We start from the raw sequence: 27,876 nt of genomic DNA, 5'->3' as shown, positions 1-27,876 counted from the left end.
AATGTTTAATAGCATCAACTATAAATAACCTGATACTCTTCACAATATGAATAACCTTGTCTTTGGGACTGAGGTTCAATGGAATTAAGTCCCACTCCCTCATTTCTGAACCATATTTGGATAGGCTTTGCCCACATTGCTTTTGACTTTCCTATTATCTGCTTTCATGGCTAAAATTCTTTCTGTGGAATGTCAATACCTTCAACTAGTTTATGTCAAACCCTGCTGCACAGGAATTTATCTGTTCTTTTAAGAGAACTTTGCACATCCTTGTACTGATCTATTTTGATTGATCTTGAAATTCAACAATCCAAAGGCAACCTCATCTTGTGTCCTTTATTTCAGAACTTTTGCCAATACCTCTCTCATAATAGTCTATAGGAATAATAAAAAAAACAAAGACAAGAATTGAAATAATTAATTCCAGGACAAGATAATGCTCACTGAAAAATCCTGCCTATTTATGAGAAATTAGTAAAGATAAATAATAGCAGCTGTTCTCTTCTTCTTTCACATGGTGTAGAAGCAGTGTATCCACAGGATTCAGTTAATCTTTTTTTTTTTTTTAACACACATCTTGATTGCTGGGGTAAAGCTCTCCAAACTCCTCCTACAAGAGGCACCATGTTTCTCTTTGTAATGGTACCAAACCCCATGCTAAGCTAGAACTGTTGCTCTGAAAGGAAGCATGGCCCAGAATTCATCCGAGTTGCCATACAGTGTCAGGGAAAGATGGGGCTATGCCAGTTGCACCCCATCAGTGAAAAACTAAACTTGTTCAAGCTTTATGCTGCCACCACGCCGTGCACTTCAAGAGCAAAGTCTAGTGCTATGGTTCTGATGTTCCTTTTTCCAACTAGGCGAATGCCAAGAAGAGCACTTTCCCACAAACAAGTATGTGGGAGATAATAAATGCAGTAACAAGGTTTTTTTAAACCACCAGGGTGCTTCAAGACTGGAATGATTCAGTCAGACAGAAACAAACAATTTATATTCCTTTATTGTTGTTTCTTTTTTATCTGTGAGCCAGGGGGTGGGAAGAGGACCAAGAATTCAAACATGGGGGGCACCTGGGTGGCTCAGTTGGTGAAGCGATTGCCTTCCTCTCAGGTCATGATATCAGGGTCCTGGGATCGAGCCCTGCATTGGGCTCCCTGCTTCTCCCTCTCCCACTCCCCCCACTTGTGCTCTCTCCCTCTCTCTCTGTCAAATAAATAAATAAAATCTTTTTAAAAAAAGAATTCAGACATGGAAAAGATCTAGATGGACTTAGGAACTATTCTAGTGGTTTAGAGTCTGGAGAATACTGTAGAGAAAAGTATTCCAGAAACAAAAACCAGGAAGAATGCTGAAGCAGCTTTCTCTGGAGACACAGCATGCATAGTTATGGAGTTCCCAAACACGTTTCTGCCTGGATCCAGCTACTTTTCTTTGAGTTGGAGAACATATTTGGAAACCTCTGACTGACAACAGCACACTGATGAGTAGATATCCTCTGATGTGAAGTGAATGATCATGCCATCAACCTTCATTGTACTGGCCAATGAGAAACCTCTGAAAATAACATGAAAAGGACAAGAAAATAAATGATCAATACAGAAAAGGCAAAACTTCTTAATAATAAGAGATAAATAGACAAAGATAAAAATTAAGTTACAAAGGCAAAAAATTTTTTAAACTATATTAATACCATAATTGTAATTCTTTAAATTCTTGTACTATTATAGCATGTTGTTACATTCACCAAATTTTATTTTTATTAGTAGAACTAATTTAACTGATAATAAAATGAGGGAAATTCCATTAAAGTAAGCATTGTCTATGGTGTCACTGTAAAAGTTTGGTAAGATCTGAATACACAAACTATTTCAGTAAAGCAAAAAAGAAAACACATGAAAAATTGTTGTGTATAATTGTGCATACACAAAGTTACCCTCCCCAAAAATTATGAATAAAAAATTTTAAAGAATTTAAAAGAAAAAAGGTCAAGAGTATTTTTTAAAATATGAGGGATCCTAAAATTCTAATTATCTTACTCTATCTTTAGCAACTATAAAAAATAAGACACAGCACACCAAACTCACCAACTATCATATGGTTTCACTTGGTCCTTCTTAACAGTTTACTGTAGTCAACAACAAGCTGAACCATATTAGTGAAGAGAAATCAAAAGAAACATAAAACTCAAAAAGAAAAAATATATATTCCAAAGAAAAAAATAAAGAAGTATCTAATGAAATGTCCCAAATAAGAGCTAATTACTGTCTGGCAGAACTAATAAATGAAAAAAAATCAAAGCTGAATGAAAGTTTTCTTACATCTCCATTACTACTGGATAACAGCTTGAGGTACTTGTACAAAAGATGTTTTTTTTTGGAACAATGACTTTGGGTTTGTGTTTCTTTTTCCAAACACTATAGCTTAATAGTATATGCACAATAAATAAATAATGGACCATTAAGCTTTTCCTAAAACTTTTTTTAAAGATTTCATCTATTTATTTGACAGAGAGAGAGAGCACAAGCAGGGGGAATGGTAGGCAGAGGGAGAAGCAGACTCCCCGCTGAGCCAGGAGCCCAATGCAGGGCTCGATCCCAGCGTCCTGGGATCATGACCTGAGCCAAAGGCAGATGCCTAACCGACTGAGCCACCCAGGCGCCCCTTTTCCTAAAACTCTTAATGATAATTTTCAAGAAAGCATCTCAAACTCAATTATAATGGTGAAGGAAGCTTCCATTTTTTAGAATAACATATTAGTCGTATGTAGCTATATCCCAAGAGGCAGGATTTGACTTTCAAGTCCTAAAAAGTAATTATCAAGAGACTCTATGTAACTGCAAATTTGATCCAGGTTTCCTTTTCTAAAAATGCGATATCAAAATGAATAAAGAACTACCCATACTTACAATATTTTCTTTAAATATGTGGGAAACACGATGTCCATGTATAGTTCATTATCTGAGTGGGGCATTTGGTTTTGTCTTGTCTACAACAATTAAATGGGACAATACACAAAAATGAAGTCCCATTCAAACTTTTTTACATTTTCAATCAGAAAAAGAAGATGCTCAGGGGCTCCTGGGTGGCTTCAGTTGGTTAAGTGACTGTCATGATCCCAAAGTCCCAGGAGGGATCCAGTCAGCATCTGGCTCCCGGCTCAGTGGAGAGTCTGCTTCTCCCTCTGACCCTCTCCCTTCTCATTCGCTCTCTCAGTCTCTCTCTCTCAAATAAATAAATAAAATCTTTAAAAAAAAAGATGCTCAGATCTTGAGAATTACCTGTCCTTTTTCATAGGTAGCACCTGTATTGCTGCTACACATCTGTGGAAGCACAATATCAGCCAACTGTTAATCAAGGATCACTTCCCTTCAAAGTGACTGATGATCCACTGTTAAAACAGCTTATAAAAATAACTTCTCCTTCGAAAAGGTGCTTCAGGGTTTTCAGACACATCTCACCATTCCTGCTAGCTTAATGCATGTTTGAAAGTTAATTTCTCATTAATATTTAAAGTAGAAATGGCTCAGAACAAATTTTAAATGATCCATTACATCTTAGAAATAAAATATTATTGGCATTATTTTCATCTCGATTACAAGGAATAATAATGTCCAAGATTGGCTTTTAAAACTGTTAATGAGCCCTGGCAATGTGAAAAAGATATGGATTAGGTAGATGTAATGAGATATGATTAAAGGGTGCAGGCACTGAAGGGTGTTGGGAGAAATTCTTTTCTGAAAGAGTATAATTAGTGTCTGATAAAAGTACTTAGTAGATAAGATTTTTGAAGAAGAAAGGTTAAGATAAACACATACTTTATGACAAACCTGCTTAATTTTTCCCCTTTGGTTCTCTTACATACTCAATATTATGTTGAAGTTTCATACATAAATAATGTTTGTCAAATACTTCATGCAATTCTACCAGACAATTAGAGTGTTTTAATTGCCAGACACGGAGAGCACAAAATGTGTTGAAACATCTTATTCCATTTTCAGTGTACATTTCTTTGTTGATTTATGTAATGTAGCTAATAATATGCAACCTACCCTAGTTTTAAACAAACAAATGAACTTCTAAAAAGCAAGCTTTCCATAAGTTGCTAAGCAACTCCAAAGGCACATTTTATCAATTTAATAAATAACATTTAGATGACAAATCCTTAAGGAAGATTTCTAACTCCATTTCATAAAAAGTAGAAAATCCAAGCAGGTACCCTTCTGATTTTCCTGTTTCTAAGGCCTCAGGGCTAGAGAGAGCCACTGCTATTTTCAGAGGTACATTGGACTCACTCAACAAATAAAACATTTTGTCAATTGAAGTTGTTATATAATAGAAGTTATATTCTTGGGACTCATTGTGTAGCTTTCAGAGTTAGAGCTCATGCTTCATTCCTATACCTGAAGGTTTCTCAACCTCAGCCCTATTGACATTTTGGACTAGATAATGTGTTGCTGTGGAGGGCTCTCCCATGCATTGTAAGATGTTTAGCAATATCTATCCCTGGCTTCTACTTGCTAGATGCCAGTAGTGGCCTCCTAGTTGTTAAAACTAAAAATGTCTCCAGACATTGCCAAATGTTCCTGAGGTGGGAGCAGGGAGGGTTGTAGGGTGTCAAAATCACACCCAGTTGAGATAGTTAAGAACCACTACAGATGAATAATGAATAAAGATGCTGTGAGGAAGGTATCTTGAGCTTAACTGGTGATGAAGATATCGTGATATTAGTTTCCATCAGTCAACACCTAATATCTCCTAGTACCACCAACAATGAAGAAATAAAGGAGTAGTACTGATTTCAGGGGTACTCTTGCTCCATTCAAGGCTCATTATTGATCTTATCATTTCAATGTAATTCCCACTGTATAAAAACTGGGGAGAAAGGGACTGTCATAGCTCTGTGTCTGTAGTAGTATCCCATTCCAGAACTGCACCAGAATCTGTTTTCCTACTTTCTACCTCAATTTTCACTATACTCGGGTGCTGACTAGAATCATTCTAAATATAAATCTCAATTTTAATAAAGCCATCCTCTGTGCATAGGGCCACAATAGGTCTCTATCACTTCTATTATCAAAAACAAACTCCTCTAAGTGGTCTTTAAGGTTTCCTACAAATTACCACAGAACTCTATCTCACCAAACACATTTCTCATTCTCCATTTATATCACCTTTACCCCCTCAAACACAAACATCTTGCATATGCTCATCTTCCTATGTGGCACATAAAGGACAAACTCATTTCCTCCATGAAAGTTTTCCTAATTAATCCTTCCTTTATTTCTTATCAATATCATATTTGTTGGAAGAATGGAGTGACTGCAAGTTAATACGTGAGGCAATTGTTTACTGAATCTTTTCAATATGCCAGACACTGAATATTGCTTAGTAGTTATTTCTATCAATTTATGTTTACATTATTTATGCTCAACTAGACTGTAAGTTCCCAGAGGATAAGAACAGGTCTTATTTGTATCCCTCTGATGCCTCTTAATAATGATGCTAATAAATATGCTTTAAATTTGATTAGCAATTATAACCTTTCAAATTCCGTTCATGGTTATTAACTTATTGGTTAGATATTTTCACTGTTTTATAGTCAATGAAAGTGGGACATTAAATACTCCAGGGGCTAATCTATGGGTTACACACCCGGTGCTTAGTAGAACATTTATTTAATACATGCTGACTGACCGAATTCAGTCTCACAACTTCACAACTATAAAATTTCTCTCCTGTTTCTAAAGTTCTTAGGGCATTTAAAAACAAATGTTTTTGTAAAGAACGAGAACAGTTGAATGATACAGAAGACACAACGCAGAAGTCATTTAAGGTTTTCAAGGGTTAAATTATGACACAGCAGGAAAGCAAAAGAGAAATTAGTTACTGCCTCAAATTGGGTACAAGAGATTAACTTAAGATCTGGACCTCTCATCATAGAAAGTAAAAGAAAGCAAAATGGAAAGGAAAAACCACAGAGGGCTGATATACCCCCAAATTCTAAAAATCACAGCATTTTACTTCATACATACGAATCAAGTCCGAGAAAACATTTTCAACAACTCTAAGAGATTTCCTTTCACTGGTTTGGGGAAGTCCCTTCAAAAAAAAAAAAAATCAAAATGCCTGTAAAAATCATTTACCTATCAACCTCTCAAGTGACTTCAACAAAACCCAAGTCAGAGGTCAGCTGATTTCTGAGGCTACTCACTAACCCTAACCACCATGTGCCCAAAGAGGCAGCATATTCACTAATTCTTTCAACATTTATTGCATGCCTACTAAGTACAGATACTAGTGTAGGCCCTGGGGTAAAACAAAGATGCCTGAGTCTTAGTTGCTGATGTGAATTCCTCCAGGGAATTCAGAAAGGGGCAGGTGATCTGGAAAAGACAAAAAAACGGTTATATTCAATGGGCCTTTTCTCTCAACCTCTGGCCCTCCTCCACTCCACTCCCCAGGGGGGGGGGGGGAAGCGACGAAATTAAAGGAAATTCAGAATTTAGAGAAATGACGGGGAAACGGGTGAACGCCCCAGCAGCTACAGAAAGGCATTCAAAAAGGCTCTCCGTATATCCCTCAGCCACGTGATTCGGCGGAAGTGCGGGGGTAGGAGCGGGTCAGGGCCCCACAGGAAGACCGGAAGTGCAGGATCTGGAGTGCGCGGGAGAAATTGCCGTGATCAGGGTTTGACTCTAGAACCGAGGTCGTTCGAAGCCTCTCAGGGTTTCTCTGACCACGAGGTCCCATCACATCATAGCAGGCTTTCTGCAAAATGGGGATTTTTGAGCTTTCCCGAAGAGGTTCCTAAATGTGGCTGTAAGCTTGACGTGAGTTGTGCAGGGAAGGGGCCGCGCTCCTCTCGCAGCTTTTTCCTAGGCGACTCTGCACCCCCCCCCACGCCAGAACGGGGAGGGGAACGGGCACTCGGCCTCGAGTCACGCGAGCGGCGTGCTGACCTGCCCGGCGCTTGCCGAGCGGCGCCCCCTTCCTGAGAGAGGAAGACTGAAGTGGGAGGCGGGACGGGGTCCCGGCGGACGGGTTGTTAGAAAGCAGGCACGCTGCGGCACCGAGGTTCCGATGGGGGCACTGAAAACGTGTGGGAGGAAGGGGCTCGTGTTAGGGTTGGGGCGGGGCGGGCGGGGGGTCGGGGGCCAGGGGGGAGGGGCTTCGTTCTCGCCGCCCTCCTTCGCGGAGGCCCCGGCCGCGTTCGGCGGGGCTGCTAGTGCACCGGGCAGAGGCGCTCTGCGGAAGCCGGGGCTGGGGCGGCGCTGTGTGAGCGACTGAGGGAGCCGGGGGCGGGGGGAGTGGGGAGTGCACCACGGGGCTCTTTTCAAATTTTAATTGTTAAGAATAACGTTGGCTCCGAGACTTTTATCCAGAGGGGAGAAGAGAAGATAGAAACTCGGAGTCTCAGTATGTCTTCCCCGTCTCCGAATTAATTCTGGAGCTCTCAGCGTGGCCTGCCAATGCGGGACCCGGAGGAAAGAGAGCACTCTTTTTCTCTCTCTCAAGCGCTCGGTCTCCCGCTCCCTCTTTCTCTCCCCTTGGACAGAATTGCCCCCGCCCCGACCTTCACCCCACGCACCTCGTTGAACCATCTCAGGAGTCCCTTATATATGCCACAAAACAAAACCACCACAGCGTTCCACTTCACTTCATCTCAGCATTAGGCGACTTACATCAGAATAGGCTAACCAAGAGTTTCTTGCTGGTCTTAATATAATTAAAATGCACCAGTACTGTTTGTTCCCAAAGGCATGAGAGGGAAAAAAGCTCGACTCGGTGCCGAAGGTCAATAGATCTCCACAGCTTGGTTTATGAGATCACTTTTAAGCTCTCCTCAATTCAGTTTCACTGAGAATTCAGTCGTGAGAGGAAATAGCTTTTGAGATGATTTTTCATCACATTAAACGTATGACTTCTCACTTTCTGCTATCTTTGAATGTCCAAAAATGAAATGGAAGCTGTAGGTTAATTTCCAAAAGTCTAGGGACCCAGAGGAACCCTAACTCCCCTTCCCTGCACTGCCTGCCCTCTGGCATCCTGGAAATGGGGAGAAACCCTGGGATCTGTGGCCACAGAACTGAGGACCCTAACAAGTTATAATTGTTGAAAGGGGGAGGAGGGAGGGTGGGAGGAGAGAAATGGAAAGGAGGAAAAAAAATAACATTTGTGTTCATTTACACATTTCCTGTGCGGAACAAAAAAGTCCCACCATCAGCAAAAGAAGTCTCTTCCTCCAAAATAGCAGCCAAAGAAGGAAAATTAGAATATGCATAAATTCCTTCATTTTCATTCGCACAGAGCATGATTTCCGGCAGATTTGTATTTAAACTGCTCGATTAATCCCAATTTCTGAACAGCATTTTACTTAGCATCTTCCCAAAACTCACCTAAAGAATATTACTCTCCTCCCACCACCCTGTTTTGAAGCCTCCCTCCTTCCTATTCTCCAACGGCCAATGAGAATTTCATTGATAAAACTGTACCTTTATTTTTCCTGTCCACTGTTTTCCAAACTGGATTGATGCATTGGACTACTCTTTAATACAAACTGGTTGCTGTCTGTGAGCCATAACTGCAGATGAGAGCCTAGTGGAAAGGCTATGTTTTTGAAATGTGTACCTAAAAGAGACTAAACATGACAGGACCAATAGACTTTTGCAGCTTCTCTCATGGCATGGAAAACTTTCCTGTTCTACACAGGTCATATTCTTTCACCATTAGCAATAGTTAGGATGCTTGAACTTTTCCTCCCCCAAATAAATCTCCCCCTCTACCTGTTCCCCATTTTTGAGGAGCATGATAGACAGTCCTGACCCTCTTCAAAGGAATATTACTCTTCATAAATATTCAAAGTGTGTCAGTCCATTAAGTCCCCCCACAGCCCATTTCTAAAATACTTGTTTTCCACTTGTGCAACAGATCTGGCTGTATCGGCCTTGAAAAGTTCTTTGTTGGAAAAAAATATTAGCATCATTTGAAACCATTCCTTTCAAAATATCACTTGACTTGGGCTTACTTCCTCTATCTTTGAAACTGTTTATGTCTTTTCTTTAATAGTAGGATGTTAATGTTTAAAGAATGAAATTACTACATCTTGGTTTATTGAAAACATATATAGATCACAATTCCACTCATCCCTAAATTCCTTATTCTTGCAACAGCCCAAGACAGAAAGAAACCTATATTTGCTGCTTAATACAGTCTAAGCAGAATGTAGTGGTTCTGGCTTTCCTTCATTGTTTACAGATCATAAACCCCAATTACTGGTGGTAAAAAGTTACAAATGCTATATTTGTTTAGTTCTTAGTTTCTATAAAAAATGAACATACATATTTGAACTATATGCAACATGGCATATATAATGTATATATATGTATATATAAATGCATAAACATTTGAATATCTGGTTTATGTTGGTTAAAGATTTTTGCAGATATTGGAATACAGAAGCCTATTAATTTTGTTAAATAATTGCATAAACTGAGTGCACACAAATGTCTGCATGACTTTTACTACTTTGTGAAATAACTGCTTTTGTTGTATCTTTACTTTCTGTCAAATATTCCCATTATAAAAGTATTAATTTAGTGTCTTTTAGTTAGGCATGTCTCCAATGACTCAGAGGTTCTCAGTTATGTACAATTAAAGCCAAAGTGTTTGAAAATAAATTCTTAAAAACCATACTTTGGGGGTGTATGTAACAAGATTGAGGGCACTTCTACTGGAAATACTGATTTCTTTTAATTTTCTTACTGAAACAAATGACACTTGTCTCTGAATCAAAGGAAAAATTTAAATAAAAATCACAATAACAATATTTTCCTTAAAATATTATTTTAATTAGAACTGGATTTTATATGGAAAGCTCCAGTTTGATTTCAAGTTGCAGAGCTGTACTTCCAGAAGAGCTGAAGTGAACTTAGTAGTTATTAGTTATAATTAGTGCATGGAGAAAGCCTGGGGAGCCACTGAAGAGCAAAGCGATATACAGTTTCAGCCAAAGTCGCCTTACTCCCATTGCAGATAAGTGAACTTATCCCTAGAAATGAAAGCTCCTCAGTCTTGTTCGATCTTTAGTGAAATAATATTCTCATGAACAGGAATATTTTCATACTTTTTAAAATGAAAAAAAAACTAGACAGAAACGAAAAAAAGATTGTTCAGCCTCCCTGCTGTGAAAGGTGCAGAGATAGATGCCTGGTACTACCAGCAGGGAAGCCAGCCCTTCCTTTCTTTCCCCTCCCTTGCTTCCTTCAACTACTGTTGGGTTTAGTTATGGACTGTGTGCATATGTGAAGTTGAAGACAATATCTAAAGAAAAAAGTTTTCTAGAGGACAAAACTGGCTATTGATAGTTGTGCTTTTCTTTTGTAATTTGTTTTTTAGCAAGGCATACAGATCTTATTTTCTCATAAATTTTCAGGGCTACGTTGATTTGAAAGAAGACACAACAAAGCCTAAAGATTTAACAGTCACCCCTCCTTGCTCCCAGTCTGTTCTATAACTAAGGTCTGTTTCCATTTGGCCTTAGCTGCTGGGCTGCTGAGGAATTTCTATCTCAGTCCTGCTCTCCTCTCCTGTAACTGCCCTTCATCTCCTAACCAGCTTTCTTTCCCCTTCACAAATGAAGGCAATTATCAAATAACCTGCTTTAACCCCAACATCTGCCGGACAAACAGAGTCCTGTTCCCTCCCCACCTGATTTTTATTTTCTTTCATTTCCTTTTTTTGGGGGTGGGAGGAGGGACAAAAGCGTAAGAGATGGGGAGAACATTCAGCTGAGAGGAGTTAGATTCCTGCAGGTACAAACTCACTGGCAGATTTCTTTAGAACCTAGACTCAGGAACTGGTGGCTGTTTTTGCACGTAGGACAATAAACCTTGGCACGTTTACAATTGACAAAAGCACTTCTACCTCCTCCTAAGGAGACAGGCTTAGCTTTACTGGCTGGGTCACCACCAGTTATTAACATCTTCAACCTGGGTTCTTCCTTTCACTTTTATTCCCCTCATTTTATTGTCCCCTTTCTGTCCCTTTATCCGGAAAGGAATCAAAAGAGTTGGTGATCAGGGGGACTTAGTTCCTGATTTTTGTGTCTTGTCCTTTGGGATTAGTTCCTCGGGGCCAGTGTTCTCTTCAGACTCAAAGGAACCTTAGTTACTTCGTCCTTCTGAAACTCCTCAGCTTTGTGAACATGATTCCCAAATATGACAACTTGCCCATTCATCAGCAGAGCTCCAGCCAGAAGGCACCAGGTCTTTCTACCCAAGAATCCTTTCACATGTCTGCCTCTGTTTACAGTTTCCATCCCAGACTGATTTACTTGGGAATGATGTCCAAGGGGGACATGCCTATAGCAATGAAGAGGAATGGGTACAAAAGCACTTAGTGCTATTAAAAAGACCTACCATATTAGACCAAGGGAGTCTTTATTAGAACACTTGAGTTGGACTGGAATGGATCATCCATCTAACCAGTGAAACAAGAAATCAGAGGAATGCCTGATTGCAGCCATGAAACACATTTCAGACTGAAATGGAGTCCATCTTCATCCTGTCAACCAGAGAAATTATTTTAAAATTGTTTCTGCTATTATTGTTGGCATTATTATTAACATTTTATTTCTGTCATTATTGCTGCAGTTTTATTTTATTTTTGTTGTTGTTGCAGCTATTATACTATTCAACAGAAGTTTAGAAAGATTAGTCAGATTAATTAGTTTATTGGTAATTTAAAGCTGAAAACTGGTAATTAAGCCAAAAAACTAAAAATGATCAGGGATGATTCATACCAATGTAGGATTTGGGAGGAAGAGAGTCTAAATTTTGGATATAAAATTTGGCAGCTGTGAAATAAACAGGACTTGGGGATCAGAAATATGGTAATTGAAATATTCTTAGTCACTCAACCTCTTCCCCTCCTCCACATTCAGCTAAGATCATTCTTTGATTTGCTTGATAGAGGAAAAATACTATATTTGCTTTTGTTGACAGAGAACAAAGACCCCATGCTTATTCTTCATGTGATTTGCATTTGCACGTGGATTCCCTTGCTTGGGACATCCAAATACCTAAGCTCACTCCCCTCCAAGTTTGCCTCTCTTTGCTCTTGTTACGCACCTCACTGGAGACGGTGCATCATATAAGACAGGTATACAATTTCAGCCCTCTCCACAGACAGATTCCATGGAATATAAATTCAATAATGCAATTCTCTCCACAACAAGCTCTCTGCTCTCTTTCAAATATAATTAATGTTTTGATAGTGTAGTTCTTTAACTACATATATACACACAAAAACAGACGCACCCTCTAGCTTTGCTGTTTGTGCATTTAAAACAGAAATGGATGTGGCTCTTTCAGTGACTCCTAAAATTCCTCAACTCAGCCCACAGAGAAGAAATCTGTTTAGGTAATAACTGCACAGTCTGTTGTGTGCCCAGAAATATTTAAAACAATAAAAAATGCAAGCCCATAGTTTTTGATAGTCATTTTTTGTCAAATTTCCTAGAAAATAAAGGATATTCTGAATTGATATTCTGATACAGACATTCACTAGATAACAGTCAAAATCAACAAAAACACAGCCCTAAACTACTGGTTGTCTTTTCCAAGTTTTGATGATGGAAACTGAATTTCAATACCTTCCATTTTATCCAATTGGTGCTAAATTAACACAGATGTATCAAAACTAGCAACCATAATAGACAAAACTACAATGACTTTCATAGAAATTGCTTACTCCATCAAACACCTCAGTCGTGTTTTAGGTGGATTATTTCAATTAATTGCAATCGGTTGTATATTAACTATTCATATGTGAAAGATAGAAAGAAAGATATGTAGAGAACAATATGGCTAGTAGGAGTTAAGTGAGCAAATGCTTCTGAACTCCCATATTCAAATGTACCATATCCCTAACATTTCATTTCTACAAGCTGATTGCAATTATAAGAGAACAAATAACCTTTCAGACTATAGGACATATTTTCAGGCTTTAATAAAAATACATAACCTATGATTCTTAATCCAATGAAAATATAAACTTTAATCTTCCCATATTGTTACTGGTTGAAGAAGCTAGTTATTTGGAACTAATACACTGATTTCCGAGCATCTTGGCCATTTTGCTTGACTCCTGAGTGTGTATGAGGTGCTGGCAGGGGAGGCATTTTACATATTTCTCCACAAAATTTTTAGAGGGGATATGTGAAAGGAATTTCTTTCACATCTTTTGAGGTTTAATTTTCTTACTCTTCATGTAGTATTTGTGTTTGGAATTGTGAAAGAAGATAAAAGAATGAACAAGGAAAAGAGAACATGTGGCCGATTCCAAGTGGATCCTTTAACTGGATGGAAAGAAACAAAAATATTTCCCCACTGCAGTTGTGCGAAGAAAGGGAAAAGTGTGTGATCCGTCAAGAGCTCACTTGTGCTTTTTGTTATTGTTTTAGATGGTGGCCCATCAGGGTTCCTTTCCCATTACTTTCCTCCAAAATGTTTTCCTTGAGAGCATAAATGTGGAAACTCCTTGTCCCTTCATTCTCTCACAGGCTAATATATAACAGCATATCTTTTAAATTTGCAATAGAAAAAGTTTTTACAGGTACAGAGATTCAGTCTTAGTACAGAAGCAAATTACCAATCCCAGTTGGTTAGATACACTTACCTTGATATTTGCTTGTGGTGAGCTACAAAATTTTATATATGTGTAAGATTTTTACAATATCGATCAGCAATGACATGTGAGCTATCAAAAAGAAATCCTCTCTGAGACTACATTTGTTCTGATTTCTTCCTCGTTTTCCCTTTCGATTTGTTTTTGTAGCAGTGACATGACTACTTCTCTGACTCTCAAATGAGGTTTCCCTTGGCTCAGATTAATATTAAAGAAGATCACATACACGGTTGGAAAATATTGTTATTTTTCTTTAATGGGGAAAATTGGACTCCCGCGTGTCAGATCTGTGGTTTTCCGAAGGGCAATGGAAATGGTACTGACATCACTTTGCACTTTAACAATCGGATTTGGTCAGGGTACAAGTTGTTTGTTTAACCCGACAGCTCGGTGCACTCCGTCGCACGCTTTGCACACTCATTAAAACGATTATTCACGACCTGTCGAGTGTTTTCGGGTTCATTCACAGGAAAGGCTTGGAGCAAGCGAGAGCAATTCAAGTCAACACTGTCCACTACCCCGTGCACGTGAGGACGAGCTGGTGCGTGCGTAAAAGGACGGAGGGAGGGGTGGGTGAGCACGCTTTAGCTATATAAATCCTGTTCGTCCGATGCTCTGGAATCTCAATCTCGAAAGAATGCCAAGAGTGCTTGGTCTTAAAAGCCTATATCGCTGTGTTAACTTCAAGGGCTTGGCACAGGATAGAAAAATAAAATAAACCAAGTAAACAAACTCAAATCTCTCCCTCCTTTCAACCTTCTGCAAAGGTCCCCGGGCTCGCCCACCTTCTGCCTGCAGCTGCCGGACTGTGAGGCTCCACCTCTCACGTCTCGGAAGCTGAGGACAAGTAGTTTCAGGAAAACTCACCAGGGTGAAGAGATTAATTCCCTTTCCATCTCCCAAGGCCCTTTCGTTCTCAAGAAAGAATTCAGTTACTTTTCCTTTCTATATTTCTCTCAAATACTGGAGGGGGTGGCAGGAGTAGGGGATGCAAGAGATGAAGAATATGACTGTTAACCATAATTGGTAGATGTCTTCCAAATTACTAGGAAAGAAAGACTCATCTTCCAAACTGCAAGCAAAATCCTATAAAACGAGGAGTAAATAGCCCTCGATAAATTAGACCCCTTTTTTTCTCAATTTCCAAGTCATCTTTCAACATTTTGTGATGATAATAAGCACAAACATGAATGAATCTCAATCTCCCACAATTGCCTGTACCTATAAAAGACACACCCCGTGGTCTTTAGCTGTTGTATTTCTTCAAATAAGCCCTGATATATAACATTCACATGTGAGCTATTAGTTCAAGAGAAATGCCTATCTTCATAAGGTGTAATCGTAGATATATACTAAATAATAGAACAGATGAGTGTATATATGCATTTAATATATATATACTGAAGAATTCTGGAATATCCTGTTCAGCATGAGTATCTCCCCCCCCCCAATAACTTAAAGTTAACAATACCATTTCTATATTCAAATCCCGCTGCCCCTTGATTTTTCATCTACATCCTTAGTAAACCCAGCGGCCAGCTTATTGTTAGGAGGAAAATCCAGTCATGCCAACGGAAAAAGAGAAGGCTCACTCATCGGTTTCACTCTATCATATCTGAGATAATAAAATCATCTGTTTTTCTATTTTATTGAAACATCAGTACAATATGTGAAGAGAAGAATGGAAGTTTTCAAGTAGCATGAGGTTTTAATCAGAAACAGGTTTCTAATTGCTAAAAAGCAAGTACGAATAAGTAATTTTGTAAACTCCTTGGGTTGCTATAATTCACTACTATCAAGTTTACTTAAAATTGATCTGTCAAATGTGTTTCCTGTACAAGCTCTTTCATTAAAACCAACCTGCAATAATAATCAAGAGGCAGATGCTGAAATATGTAAGTAAATAACTGAAAGCCTCTGCATAAATAAACACAAATCAATGCAATAATAGACAACACTATCGATGTAAGAATGATCGATTTTAGCCTTCCAACCTGCAATCAGAGCTTGCAATGTATAATTAAAAGTAAAATTTTCAACTCTCCTCCTCCTCCTCCTCCTCTTCCTCTTCCTCCTGGGAAAATAAATAAACAAGCCCTGCTTGCTGCCAGTTCTACCTGATCCTACTTTAGCCCATCTAGAGTATTTCTGAAGGGGTGGGAGAAGTACTCAACTTTTTCTAAGAAAGCTTTGTCAAACTCTAAAACATTATTAATTATAAAAATTATAAAAGTATCAAATAATATTATCTCCTTTTCCTTGTTCTGAATTTCCAACCTTTATCATAGCCTCTAATTATTCAGCACATTTTAATAGGAAACACAATAGTGCTTACTATTTTTAAAGATTTTTTCCCAACTGCTATGATACTTTGGGTTTAAAGATTTTTTGGTCCTTTCATTAAAACGAGTAAGAAAAATGTAATTTCTTCAATATACCCTGAAGCTCTCACACCTATGCCTGCACATATAAGGAATCTGAAACAAGAAAGGGGGGAAAGCATCTGCGTTATTCCAAAACTGTTTCATACAATGATTGCAAAACAGTGTCTGACTGAAAGAAATAAATATGCCTTGGATTTCTAGAAATCCATATCTAGAATGGTTCAGATTTTGCTTAACACTAAATTTCCTTTTTCAGACTATTTATCCTAGGAGGACAGAATTAATTTAGATTAGCAAGAACCAGTATATGATGATTTTGAGTATTTAGGTTCTGAAGAGTAATGAAAATACGGTGTTCGTATTTTTTTCTTAATCAACAAAGACGCTTATTTACATTCATCCTTGAATTACTGTGGTCCTTCTGGAGCACAGGCCTTTAAAAGAATTTCTTAGTTATGAAATTCAGCTTCTTTGAAAGTGATCTTTCTTACATAATAGCACCTAAATATGGGTTTTGATTATATTATTAGGTGACCAAGCATTCTCTGACTCCTCTCTTTCCCATCCAGGGGCAGCCAGACCCAAATGGAAAATATCATCAGTTATTGTTTAGGGCTAATTTAACAGATAATTTAACTCCAAACAACAATGATCAGGTCATTACATTTCAGAGCAGTGAGAAAATGAAAGAACCGAGAAACAACTCGCCCTAACTCCGCTAGTTTTTGATGTCTCTGCCCAATCAACGGCATCAACAACGTCTGCCCTGCAGACGTGGAGTAAGATACATTTGCACCTTAAACATGTTCTGATTCAAAGAATGAGACACTAAGGGGAGCAGAAGGTGGGGGGAATAAAACTGAAGACAACCCATTCAGGGAGTGCTAGTCCTGTAGGAAAATTCAACCTAAGGCGAAAATGCATAACGAAACATGTCTGGCAACGGAACACTTCACTTCATTCGGACACGAATCCCCAAATCTCGCAACGTGCAATATGCTTTCCTCCCGTGCAGCTTTTCCGCAAGGCCAAAGACCAGGGGAGAGGATCATACGGGTTAAGCAACAGACAGCCAAAAGGACGTGGGGCGTTTTATCTCCCTTCTCACCCCCCACAGACACAATTTTGAGAGTTATTTGATATTATTTTAAATGCATTTTCTGATGACAACAATTTCAAGATTTCTGCCTACCTCAAGTTTTGATAGAAGGCCAGGTGAGGATGGAGTTAAGCACCGAAATTGGGTCTTATGAGGGGGGTTAGGGGGCAGTCGGAAGTGGATGAGCTCTCTTCTGCCTGTCCTTTCCTCCCCGTCCTCTCTCCAAGGCTGATACACCGCCAGAGAATCTCCCGCACCCGCGGGATGCTCTCTGCCCACCCAAACCGCCGGCCACCCTGTCTCCAACACAGGGCCACCCGTAGTATTAAGGTAACTCCTATCCCAAGGCCAGCTCTTTTCCTTTAAGAACCCTTCACCTTGGCCCACAGGCTTGGACAGGAGGGAAAATGGATAGAAAGCGAAATAGAACAGGAGTAGGGATTGGAAAAGAGAAAAGATGTCTATTACAGAGAAAACAGTTTTATCAACCAGCAGATAAGTGCTGAGATCTGAAACCGCACCAGGTAAACAAAAAGAAACAACTTTCAGTGGCAAAGGGGTGGGGGAAAAACAAGAATAAAAAGAAAAAAGGTGGGGAAGCGCGCCAGCCAAGGAAGGCTGTGGAGTCAATTTTCCTGGCATCAGCCAGTGTGCGCTACCAAACGCAAAGCTCTCCTTGTCCTGGGCAAGAGCGCCCTCACCTTGTTGCTCCCTGCTCAGCGTCGGGTGTCGCGTCCGCCGGAATCTCGGCCGCCACTTCCCGAAGCGCCTCTCCTACCCCGCTACCCGCCGCCAGCGCCGCCCCGACTCAGCAGCCTAAATCACTTTTCTACTTGATTCCAAAGGCCGAGAAAACAACGCCGCTGGGTCCCTGCCGCGCCACCGTGCCCTTCTCCAGCTTCCCCCGGGAGTCCCTGAGGCGCGGGGAAAGCTAATAGGAAATCGCGGCGAGGGCCCCAAATTCGCTTCGGGGGAAGCTAACGTGCGTCTGGCGCGCTTCAGGCACTCTCGGGGCAGCCAGGCTCTCGAGCTTACACCGCCGTCTCCTAAGTGTGCATTAAGAATCAATTATTTGCCTGAGATTCCCAAAGCCAGGGAACTGGGATATTCCCATCAGGGACAAAGTCAAGCCCAGAACGGTGCGCTTTTCCCGAGTCCTCCGAACGGGCGGAGGAGTAGCCTCCCACCCGGGTCCCGCCGCACAGTACCTGGAGCAGTTCCGCTAAATCCCGCGGGGACCCTCGCCTGACCTAGGCCAAGGAGCTGGGGGCGGAGGGCCAGATCTGGGAGAGGTTGGCAAAGTTAGTGTGAAAATAGGGGGAGGAGGGGCGTACTACAAAAAAAAAAAAAAAAGTGGCGGGGGTAGAGAAGAAGAAAAGAAAAAAGAACTTTAGAATTAGACAAGTCCTTGGCTCTGGAGCAAAGAGCTTTGTCTCAAATAGGGAGAACAAATGCGTAAGAGTTTGAACGTTAAGAAAGGTCCGTTAGGGTATTCTGGAAGCTGCGGCAAGACTCAGAAATCTTATTTCCACGAATTGAATTACTCTGCACTTTGGGACCTATTCCAGTCTCCCACTACCCCCTCCTACGCATAAATTCGACTCGTTCGCTCTTCATCCCTCTTTGCCACGTCTTCATCCTCTTTACTTAGGGATCCACGGTGACTTTCTGCCGACGTGGAAAAATCATGCATTCTTTCAGCTACTTCTGTTGATAGCGCTCCCGCTAAGGAAATTTTTCAAAAAAACAAAAACAAAAAAACAAACAAAAAAACCAGAGGAGCACTTTAGCCCCGGACCTCAAAGTTGCGGTTTAAGCCTTAGTCAAAAGCAATCTGGCATAGCTCTCCTCCCTCCGAAAAGCACTTGCACTTACCAATCTTGGGGTAAGAGAGTCCCAGTCCTTAAAGCTTTTTCTTCGGCATCCTTCGGCCAACACCAGGCGGAGTCTTGGGTGAAGGGAAAAAACAAATAGAAATCGGAAGGGAGAAAAGAGACTCAAACACAACATTACATTATATATTCCCCGGAGCCACTTTGGCCTACATCCTCAGGACATGGTCCAGTCGAACTGACCGCCAGAATGGGGAAAAGGTCGGTTTGGGGGCCAAAAACTAAGAGGTGGATTATTTTAACTGCTGGTGGTTGGGGGGAGGGAGGCCCTAGAGGGAGGGTAGGGAAAGGGGGATGATTGGGATGAGAACACGCAAAAGAAAATCGAGAATGAAAGCCCCTTTGAACTCTTACAGGTAGGTAGTTCTTAGGAAGAATGCAGACGTGTGTACTCGCGAAAGGAAAATCTAGATGACCCCTATTCTTTCCATATCTCCAGGATCTGGCCTCAATTGGCTTCAAGTGGGGGGGGGGAGGGAAGAATTTTAATTCAAATTTCACCTACCCCGCTTGTTGGAATGGCTGCGCAGATTTTCACGTTGGAGAGTTCCATCTGTCTGGCAGAAGCTGGAGTGGTGTTGGGGGCAGGTTATCTGGTGAAGTAGGAATGTACAGGAACCCCGCCCTCTAGGCACAGTTATACAACCCCAGCAACCCGTCTCAGCCAGCTCTAAAACCTCTAATGATCTTCACCTTCACCCTTTGTTAGCCTATTTCTCCAGCAGGCATTTAGTTCCAAACACAACTAGCCACTTTAGATATTTATAAAATTAATTTCTCAGAAGCAAAATTATTTCAACACAAGCAAATTCCTCAACAATGTTGTAGGAAACACTTTGTAAAAACCACATCTAAATATATTCAATTTATCCACCTATTTGGGTGAAATATCCACCAACCTAAATATATACAATTATATCAATACCCTACAAGAGTCATTTTTTTTCTGGTCTCTCTACACTTGATTTTGTGCAAGTCATATAAACCACATGAAATCTTCCATTGCCATAAAGATACTTGTATTGAAACTTGTTAGTTCTGGTCTCCATGTTCACATGACTTCCAATTTTGTAACAAGTTGGAGAAACATATTTGGAAGAATTCTCTTACTGCTCTAGTTTAAATGATTTTCTCAGTTTTATATATTAATAATCTGTATTAACTTTATATCAGACACATTCAAGTAAAATACTTTAAACCTAGAGATAAACTGCAGTTTGGGATTTCAAGTCTTAAGTTATGATCATTTTCAGCTCCAAAATCTCAAAAAGAGCAACCTTCATCTCATTAAAAATAATTATAAGTATGAAAGAAGAAAAAGTTCAAAAAGTTTTGAAGTGTTTTTCTGGCATAAGCTAATTTTAACTGGCAAAGGTTGGTGACAACAAATACCAACACAACATTATGACCATTTTGTTGCAAAAAAAAGTCTATTAGATGCTATCCTAGAACACTGTATGCCTTTGAAAAAGGTAACTTGAGAGATGATGGGACAGATTGAGATAAATGAAATGTTCACATTGGGCTTCAGGAGGCCTTCAAAAATTTCTCTCTCTGTATGCCCTCCTCCCTATCTTGTATGCGTATTCAACAAGCTATTCTTACTTCTAGTCACATCCATTATATATGTAACTTGGAGATGTATCCAAATAGAACTTCCACTCCAGTCCTTAGGTCCTATGAGTTCAAAGAAGTCAATTTTATGCTTGACCTCAAATTATGGAGTTTGCCATTGAAATTTGATTTCTCAATCATGCAAATAAACATTTATCACAAATAAGTATACTTATTTAATATGGCCAGAAAAAAAAAAAAAACCCTCATGGGGGAACTCTTTTCTTCTCTATGTCCCTTTTACCACAATACAAGAGTTCAACTTTTTAACTTTTGGTAGGCAAAAGACTATTTCTTCTGTGCCAGTACATTCTCATTCCACAAATAAAATGCATGGTAAAAGCAAACAATACATCATCACCTTTTTCAGTCTAAACACATGTTTTCTTTGAGCTGTTTTTGTTCACAAATATGTAATGGGGATTTCCCTTGCCTAATCCCATTCACTTGGACTCTATTACTATTTTTAATATCAATCATAAATTTGGCTTCTAAAACAATTTATTTGTGGAATTTTCTTTCATGCTTCAGTCTGAAGAACTGTTACATTTCAAGAAAGTTGGACCTCTGGTGAAACTGCTCTCTTACTAAGAAAATAAAATCATGTCCAGTCTACTTAAAGGAGATAATTAAACTAGCTGTCTTGGTCTATTTTAGTCAGTTTCCCATTTGTGTATATTTGGTTCCAGCTCTTTTAATTTTCCTGGACTTTATCTTTCTATCTTTCTTAGATAGCATTCTCTGTCCTCTTTCTTTCTTTTTGGTAGTGGGAGATGCTCCCTCCCCCGCCAAAGATCCTCTTTCCCTTTCTTCTCTCTCTTCCTCCCTCTCTCTCTCTCCCTTCCACAACCCACCCATCCTTATGTCCCAATATTAACTATTCTGCATTTCTGTTTCAATCTATTTGAGTCAGATTGCTTCTCTCCTAAGCTTTTTCTTTTTTTCTTTTTTTTCTTTTTCCCTGAGCAACTCTCTAAGTGTCTGCCGATAACATCTTGGGGACAGATTATTTTTCATTGGGCCCATTGTAAGAAGTAGCCAGCTTATTGCATTACTGCAGAACACATTTCAGACTATACAATTGTAACAAATGAACAACTTGTCCTCCATAGACTCTCCACAGGATCCAATTAGTTACTAAACCTTTTACTTAGGTTTTCTAATTATTTTCTGGAGCCATAGCAATTGGGATGCTGAAACAATTCAAAAAATGTTTTCATTTTGTTTCAGATTGATATATATGCATATATATGCATGCATATGTATACTGTAAGTTAAAACAAAATTATGACTGTAAGCAAAAGGAACAAATCTCTAGATTAAATTATACAGACATTTAAAAGGGAATCAAATAAATACCTCTATGTTATAAAAATGAAAGAAAAGGAGAGAGAGGCATTTTACTTCTTCTGAACATCTAGAATTTTAAGTTGTTATAATGAAAAATAAAATATAAACATTGATCTGCAAGTCATTACAACAGGTGATCACTTCAGCAAATCTATATTGCAACTTCAGCACATCTTTATTAGAACTCTTTCATTGTGGGTAAACAGCCACAAAAATAAATGCTGACTTAGAAAGTATAAATACAAATATTTAAACAAAAATATTTGCAGCATTCATAGCGCAAATTGTACCTGAACTGAAGGGCTCTGTGTGTCTATATATATATATGTATATATATATATATATATTACATATGTGTGCATTATATTCACTTCTATCTAACCATATACATATATTTATTTATAATTTGCCAAATGCTATAAACAAGATACCTGAAACAAAATATATAAAAAGCATTCTATCAACTGATTTGAAAATAAACACAAGGTAAATAGCTATGCACATAAAATTATCATTTTTTTTGCTGTATATCTACAGAAACATGAAGATATCAGCTGAAAAGCCTATGCTTTCTTTAAAGCTAGTGTTTATTAAATAGCCTGCTCCTTGTAAAATTTGATTCCACAATGGAAAAAAAATACTATTTTAATTTTTAAAGTCTCAATTCAAATGAAAGGAGCAGTTAATTTTAGTTGGCTGGAAAAGCCTTTGAATTCCCTAGAACTTTAATGGTCTTTTAAAAATTAGCTCTATTTAATAAAAGAGACAAAAGTATCAAGATATATATGAATTTAGCCTATTTTTTATTTCTGTGTGTTCATAGTAAACATTTTTGTAAGTGACAAACACGGGCATATGACCACAGTATCACAATCAAGAAATTTTAAGACAACATTAACAATCACTCAAATTTTTGCGGCATTTGCGCAACACAGGTTACATATTTGCAAGGTTTACCTATAAGTACAATAGGTATTAACATTTCACTACATTTAGAAAAAATAAAAGTGACCTGTTAGTGACCACATACATCAAAATATACACAACACAAACTGAAGGCAATCATTAATTTTGTCCCCTTCCGATTCATTTGAATGGGCAGTGCTGCCAACTGAAACAACTTTCCTTTTTTTTTGTTTTTTTTTTTTGTTTTTTTTTAATACTTAGCATACCAAGTGCATTTTAGAACCCAATCTTTGGTCTAAAAGTAAACAAAAGAAAAAAACAGTTTTTTAAAAGAAAAGGACAAAACAATAAATGGCCAAAATAATTTCTTGGGCACCTTTACTACGAATGCTTCTTAAATACAAATTACAGTTTAACATTTTAAAACTCTCCCCATAATTTAGGTTGTTCTCAAGGTCTGCGTCCACCATAAAGATCCATGATAACTTATAATACTGCACACATGGAAATCTGGCGGCTCTTAGAGATAGACTTGTCAGGTTTGAATGAAATGGCAAAGCAGTCACTATTTAGATACACATTCTACTATAATTTTGACTTCCAAACCTTATATTCTACAATGTATTCTCCCCACATTGCACCTCGCTGACACTCCACACCTTGTTAGAATAATAAACAATCCTAAAGACTGAACAAACGTACAGAAATGGGGGGGGGCTTAATAAAAAATACCTGGACTTATTTTTTAATTATCATTTACAATGCAAATGTGTGTAAAACGTTCACTTACAGTCTGGTCCCAGGGATGTTAATGTATTAAAGGGTTGGAAGAAGACCCCTGATTTTGATGTGTGAAATAATCAGACAGTCCCCCGGACAGTCCCGTCGTGAAACTTGGCAAAGAGGGTCTTAAAGACTCACAGGGCAGGGTCGAGGGGGCCTGCGGAGATGTGGAGGACGACGCGGCCCGGGCGCTCATGGACGTGCTGCTCTGCGAAGTCATTGACGGGTGCGGGACGTGGGGGAAAAAGTAACTGGTCTGGCCCGCAAGCAGGTTGACCGAGCAAGGGTTGAGGGAGTAGGTCCCGGAGCAGGGCACCGACAGGCCGCAGGGCACCGAGGCAGCGAGCGCGGCGGCCGTGAGGTGGTGCGTGGCGTACGGGATCTCCCCGTTGACCAGGCGGTCCACGCTCAGGCCGTTGGCCGTGGAGAAGGAGTGGTTGTTGCCCAGCGAGTTCTGAGTCAACACGGAGCTGTAGGGCATGGGGTGGCTAGGGTAGGCCGACGTGGTGCCGTTGTAACTCAAAGTGCTGCTGGCGCGGGGGTGGTGCAGGGACAGGAAGGGCGACATGGGCCAGTAGAGGGAGCCGGCGCGGTCCATGAAGGTGAGGCCGGTGGAGGTGAGGCGCGCCCCGCGCTTGAAAGCCAGCTTGGCCCGCGACGTGGTCGAGCGGCGCCGCAGCTTGCCCGTGGTGCCGCCGATGAACACGTCGTCACTCGACGGGTCCAGCATCCAGTAGTTGCCCTTGCCCGGGTCGTCGTAGTGGCGGGGCACCTTCACGAAGCACTTGTTGAGGGACAGGTTGTGGCGGATGGAGTTCTGCCAACCCTGTTTGTTCTCGCGGTAGTAGGGGAAGTTCTTCATGATGAACTCGTAGATGCCGTTGAGCGTGAGCCGCTTCTCCGGGCTCTGCCGGATGGCCATCATGATGAGCGCATTGTAGCTGAACGGCGGCTTCTCGTACTTGCCGTTCTTCTTCTCGCCCTCCTTGCCCCCCTCCCCGTCTTTGCCGCCCTCGCCCGCCCCCTTCTTCTCCTCCCCCCCAGCGCCGGCGCCCTTCTCTTTCTCGTCCGGCCCGACGGGCGCCAGCTCCCCGGGCCCGCCGCCCGGCTCGCCCTTGCCGCCCAGCCCGTCCGCTTTGGCCCCGTCCAGGGCGGCGGCCGGTGGCGGCGGCGGCGGAGGCGGGAGCAGCAGCTGCTGGGGGCCCTTGTCGTCGTCGGCTGCCGGGGCGCCCCGCGCCTGGGGGGGCTGCGGTGCCTGGGGCGGCGGCGGCGGCGGCGGCTGCTGCTGCGGTGGCGGCGGCGGTTGCGGGGCGGGCGGCGGCGGGTGGTGGTGGTGATGGTGGTGGTGGTGGTGGTGCTGGGGGTGGTGGCTGTTGTGGTGACCGTGGCTCGCGTGGTGGTTGTCGTTCTGGACCGCCTCTGGCACCAGGCTGTTGATGCTGAACGAGGACTTGGGGATCATTTTCACCTCTTTCCTATCTCCCATGTCCAGCATCACCCAGTCGTCGGGGGGGAAACGGCGACGGCGGCGGCGCGGGAGCGGGACAGCGACGCGGCGGGCGGCGGCGACCGGCGGGTGCCGAGCGGGGCGCGGGCGGCGCGGGCGGCGGCGGTGGCACTGAGCGCTCCGGCAGCAGCGCAGTTGGACCGCAGGCTCCGGCGCTGGCAAGTCATGTAGCAAAAGCAGCAACCACCCCTCAGGAATTAGAAGAAAAAAAAAAGGAAAAGAAAAAAAGAAAGAAAGAGAAAAAAGAAACAACCACCGCCCCGGGGGTGAAGCTCCCTCGCTCCCAACTCTACTTCTTGGTCTCCCCCCCACCCCCCGCTCCCCCCCCCCTTCTGCTGCTTCCTCCTCCTCCTCCTCTCGCAGCAGCAGTCACAGCAGCAGCAGCAGCAGCCCAAAGGGGGGGAGAGCCGGGCGGCGGGCGGGCGCGTCCCGGAGCGGCCGCGGCGAGGCTGGGGAGACAGCGATCGAGGCGGCTATAGCCACAATTAATTTTCCGAGCTACAGGAGCACACTAGGGCTGTAAAAAAATTTTTGGTTTAACCTTTCCTACCGCTGGGCCAATCAGAGCCGGCGGCGTGCGGGAGCGTCTCTCCTGCCGTCGACCAATCGGCGGATCTGGGCCCACCCACCCCCCCGCCCCGCCCGCCGGCTCCCGCCCCCTCGGCGCTCGCCTCCCCCTCACCGCCGGCCTGGGCCTCGCGGCCGCGCGGAACCGCGTAGGGATACGCCGCCGGGAGCACGCTGCTGCCGCGGCCCTTCTCTGCGCCCCCTCCACCCCCTCCACCCTGCGGGGCTGCTCAACCGAAATCCCCCTCGTAGGGCAAATATCTCACATTTCCGGCTGCCTTCTCACTGTATTGGGTCATTTTCTTTTGAGCGTCAATATTTGTCGTTATTGATTAAAGTTTGTATTCAATTTTATTTTTTTAAAAAACGGGGGCGGCGGCGGCAGCGGTGGTGGAGCGAAGAGTGGGAGTGCAGGGAGAGGATGCAAGGACAGGGCAGGAAATGGAGGAGGAAGAGGCGAGGCGCTACCTTCCCGAGTCGGCCCTGCAGGCCCGGGTCGGCATTTCTGAGCCCGTAGGAAAATTGTGCCCCTTGTAGGTAACACTCCAGCGAGGCTTCGGATGGTTGGGGAGGGAAGGCCCACCCCTGGCGTGGGGAGGGGGTTGTCCTGCACCTGGGGGGAGGAGGGTCCGGATGGGGTTTGGAAACGGAGGGATGAGGAGGAGGAAGTGGGCTGGCGAGCGCGGGGCCAAACAGGGGTTACTTACTCAGTTCCTGCGGCCGGGCGGCGGCGAGCTCGGAGCTCGGGCGCCGCGGGGAAGCCGGGCCTGGGGCTCCCGGCGCTGCGGCGGCGGGCGGGGGCGGCTCAGTGGTGGGCGCCTATGATAGCCTTCCGAAATGAGGGGTGCTCAGAGAGAAAACAATACCAAACAATCTCGAAATAAACCAGGTAACACATGCTATGTATATGTGTCTCTTCCTTCCCCTTCTCTCCTGCTCCAGACCGTCGCTCACACGCTGGGTGACTCGGTGTCGTTTTCTCTTCGCCGCTCGAGCGTCTCCCCAGCTTCTAATCCGAATTGGAAGCGAGTAGCCGCGAGCGATCACCCTGGAAATGTTTCATTTTGCTTGTTGACATTGGAGGGAAAATAAGGGTGGGCGGCTATTTCTTTCCTTTTTTTTTTTTTTTTTTAAAGCCTTCCTGTTTTCACTCCCTCTTTTCTTTTTTCTTTCCGTTTCTCAAATGCTTTTGATTTGTGCGGGCCTTAATGCTGAAATAACCGCATGCTGAAGCCAGCCCTTTCCCACCCTGAATGTAGATGGAAGGCAACTAGAAGCCTTGGGTACGTGGGTCCCACAAGCCCAGCTTCTTGGGCTTTAGAACTGGGAAGGTTCGGCTGAGGGCTGAAGTGAGTGGGGAGATTGTGATTCGGGGGCTTTAAAAGGATCCCGTGGCCAGGGGCAGGGCTAAGGCCCAGCATTTCCCAGGGATTGGAATTTGGTGCGGAGCACACTGATCAAAGGCTGTTTCATCCCACATGGGTACGAAACATACCACATTTTACGGAGGATGTAGCCCTAGAGAAGAGGGAGGTGGAGAGAAGCATAAATGAAAGGCACGTTCCCCCTCCTCTGTAAAATAATCATAAAATGTAAACATTTACTCACTTTGATAAACTATCAATTAAATTGTCTGGCAGATTTAGTATTTAAGAAAAGGAAGGAAGAAAAAGCGATGCCTATGTGTGATGTTAAAGTTCAATTCTAATATAAAGAATGCAGTTGATGAATACAAGAATACTCAGGTTAATATGGAGTTACTGCACTCTCCCCACCCCACTCCCTACCTTGAAATCCTGAGGAAGGAAGAGAGAGAATAAACTCTGAAGAGAATAACAATTACAAATAGCTAGTGATTTTAAAGATCTCTCTTAGAGATACCATAAAGAAACTTTGAATATTGGACTAACCTCATCTATCCTTCCACAGTATGTATGTATCCCCCTCCCATTTCTACATATTTCCTTAATTAAGCTATATTTATATGTGGGAAAGTTCAAGGGTCCGAGCTGTCTACGTTGATAGTGACATGGCCCCAAACACTGACTTCTAAGCTCCAGGTTCTTACAGAGCTGGGTGAGCTAATGG

The 27,876-nt window shown here is 42.0% G+C and overlaps 1 protein-coding gene and 2 long non-coding RNA genes across 4 annotated transcripts in view; 1 reads left to right on the top strand and 2 right to left on the bottom strand.

Moving 5' to 3' along the window:
• Nucleotides 1–649: 649 nt before the first annotated feature.
• Nucleotides 650–27,105, bottom strand: LOC112822360 (uncharacterized). Of its 2 annotated transcripts, XR_012378951.1 has the most exons (5): nt 26,496–27,105; nt 19,567–19,654; nt 19,045–19,117; nt 11,418–11,562; nt 650–1,554 (listed from the first exon to the last, which is right to left on the bottom strand). It is a non-coding gene; the product is annotated as an uncharacterized lncRNA (long non-coding RNA). The 2 variants fall into 2 exon arrangements; XR_003207683.2 differs by lacking the exon at nt 26,496–27,105 and having other exon boundaries at nt 653–1,554; nt 19,567–19,892.
• Nucleotides 22,167–25,209, bottom strand: FOXG1 (forkhead box G1). The gene has a single exon (XM_025869150.2). The coding sequence runs from the start codon at nt 25,207–25,209 to the stop codon at nt 23,740–23,742; it is 1,470 nt and encodes a 489-aa protein (XP_025724935.1). The 3' UTR covers nt 22,167–23,739.
• Nucleotides 26,565–27,876, top strand: part of LOC141373234 (uncharacterized) — a 47,501-nt gene continuing 46,189 nt past the window's right edge. The window contains exon 1 of the long non-coding RNA XR_012378953.1: nt 26,565–26,677. This is a non-coding gene — a long non-coding RNA (uncharacterized lncRNA). The remainder of the gene's footprint in view (nt 26,678–27,876) is intronic.

Source organism: Callorhinus ursinus, unplaced genomic scaffold (genome assembly GCF_003265705.2).
Source record: "Callorhinus ursinus isolate GAN/ISIS: 27379988/994484 unplaced genomic scaffold, GSC_fseal_2.0 scaffold8, whole genome shotgun sequence".
Lineage (NCBI taxonomy): Eukaryota > Metazoa > Chordata > Mammalia > Carnivora > Otariidae > Callorhinus > Callorhinus ursinus.
This window is presented reverse-complemented; position numbering and strand designations above follow the sequence as displayed.

Coding starts and splice junctions, on each gene's coding strand:
- FOXG1 (XM_025869150.2), bottom strand. CDS start 25,209: ATGCTGGACATGGGAGATAGGAAAGAGGTGAAAATGATCCCCAAGTCC.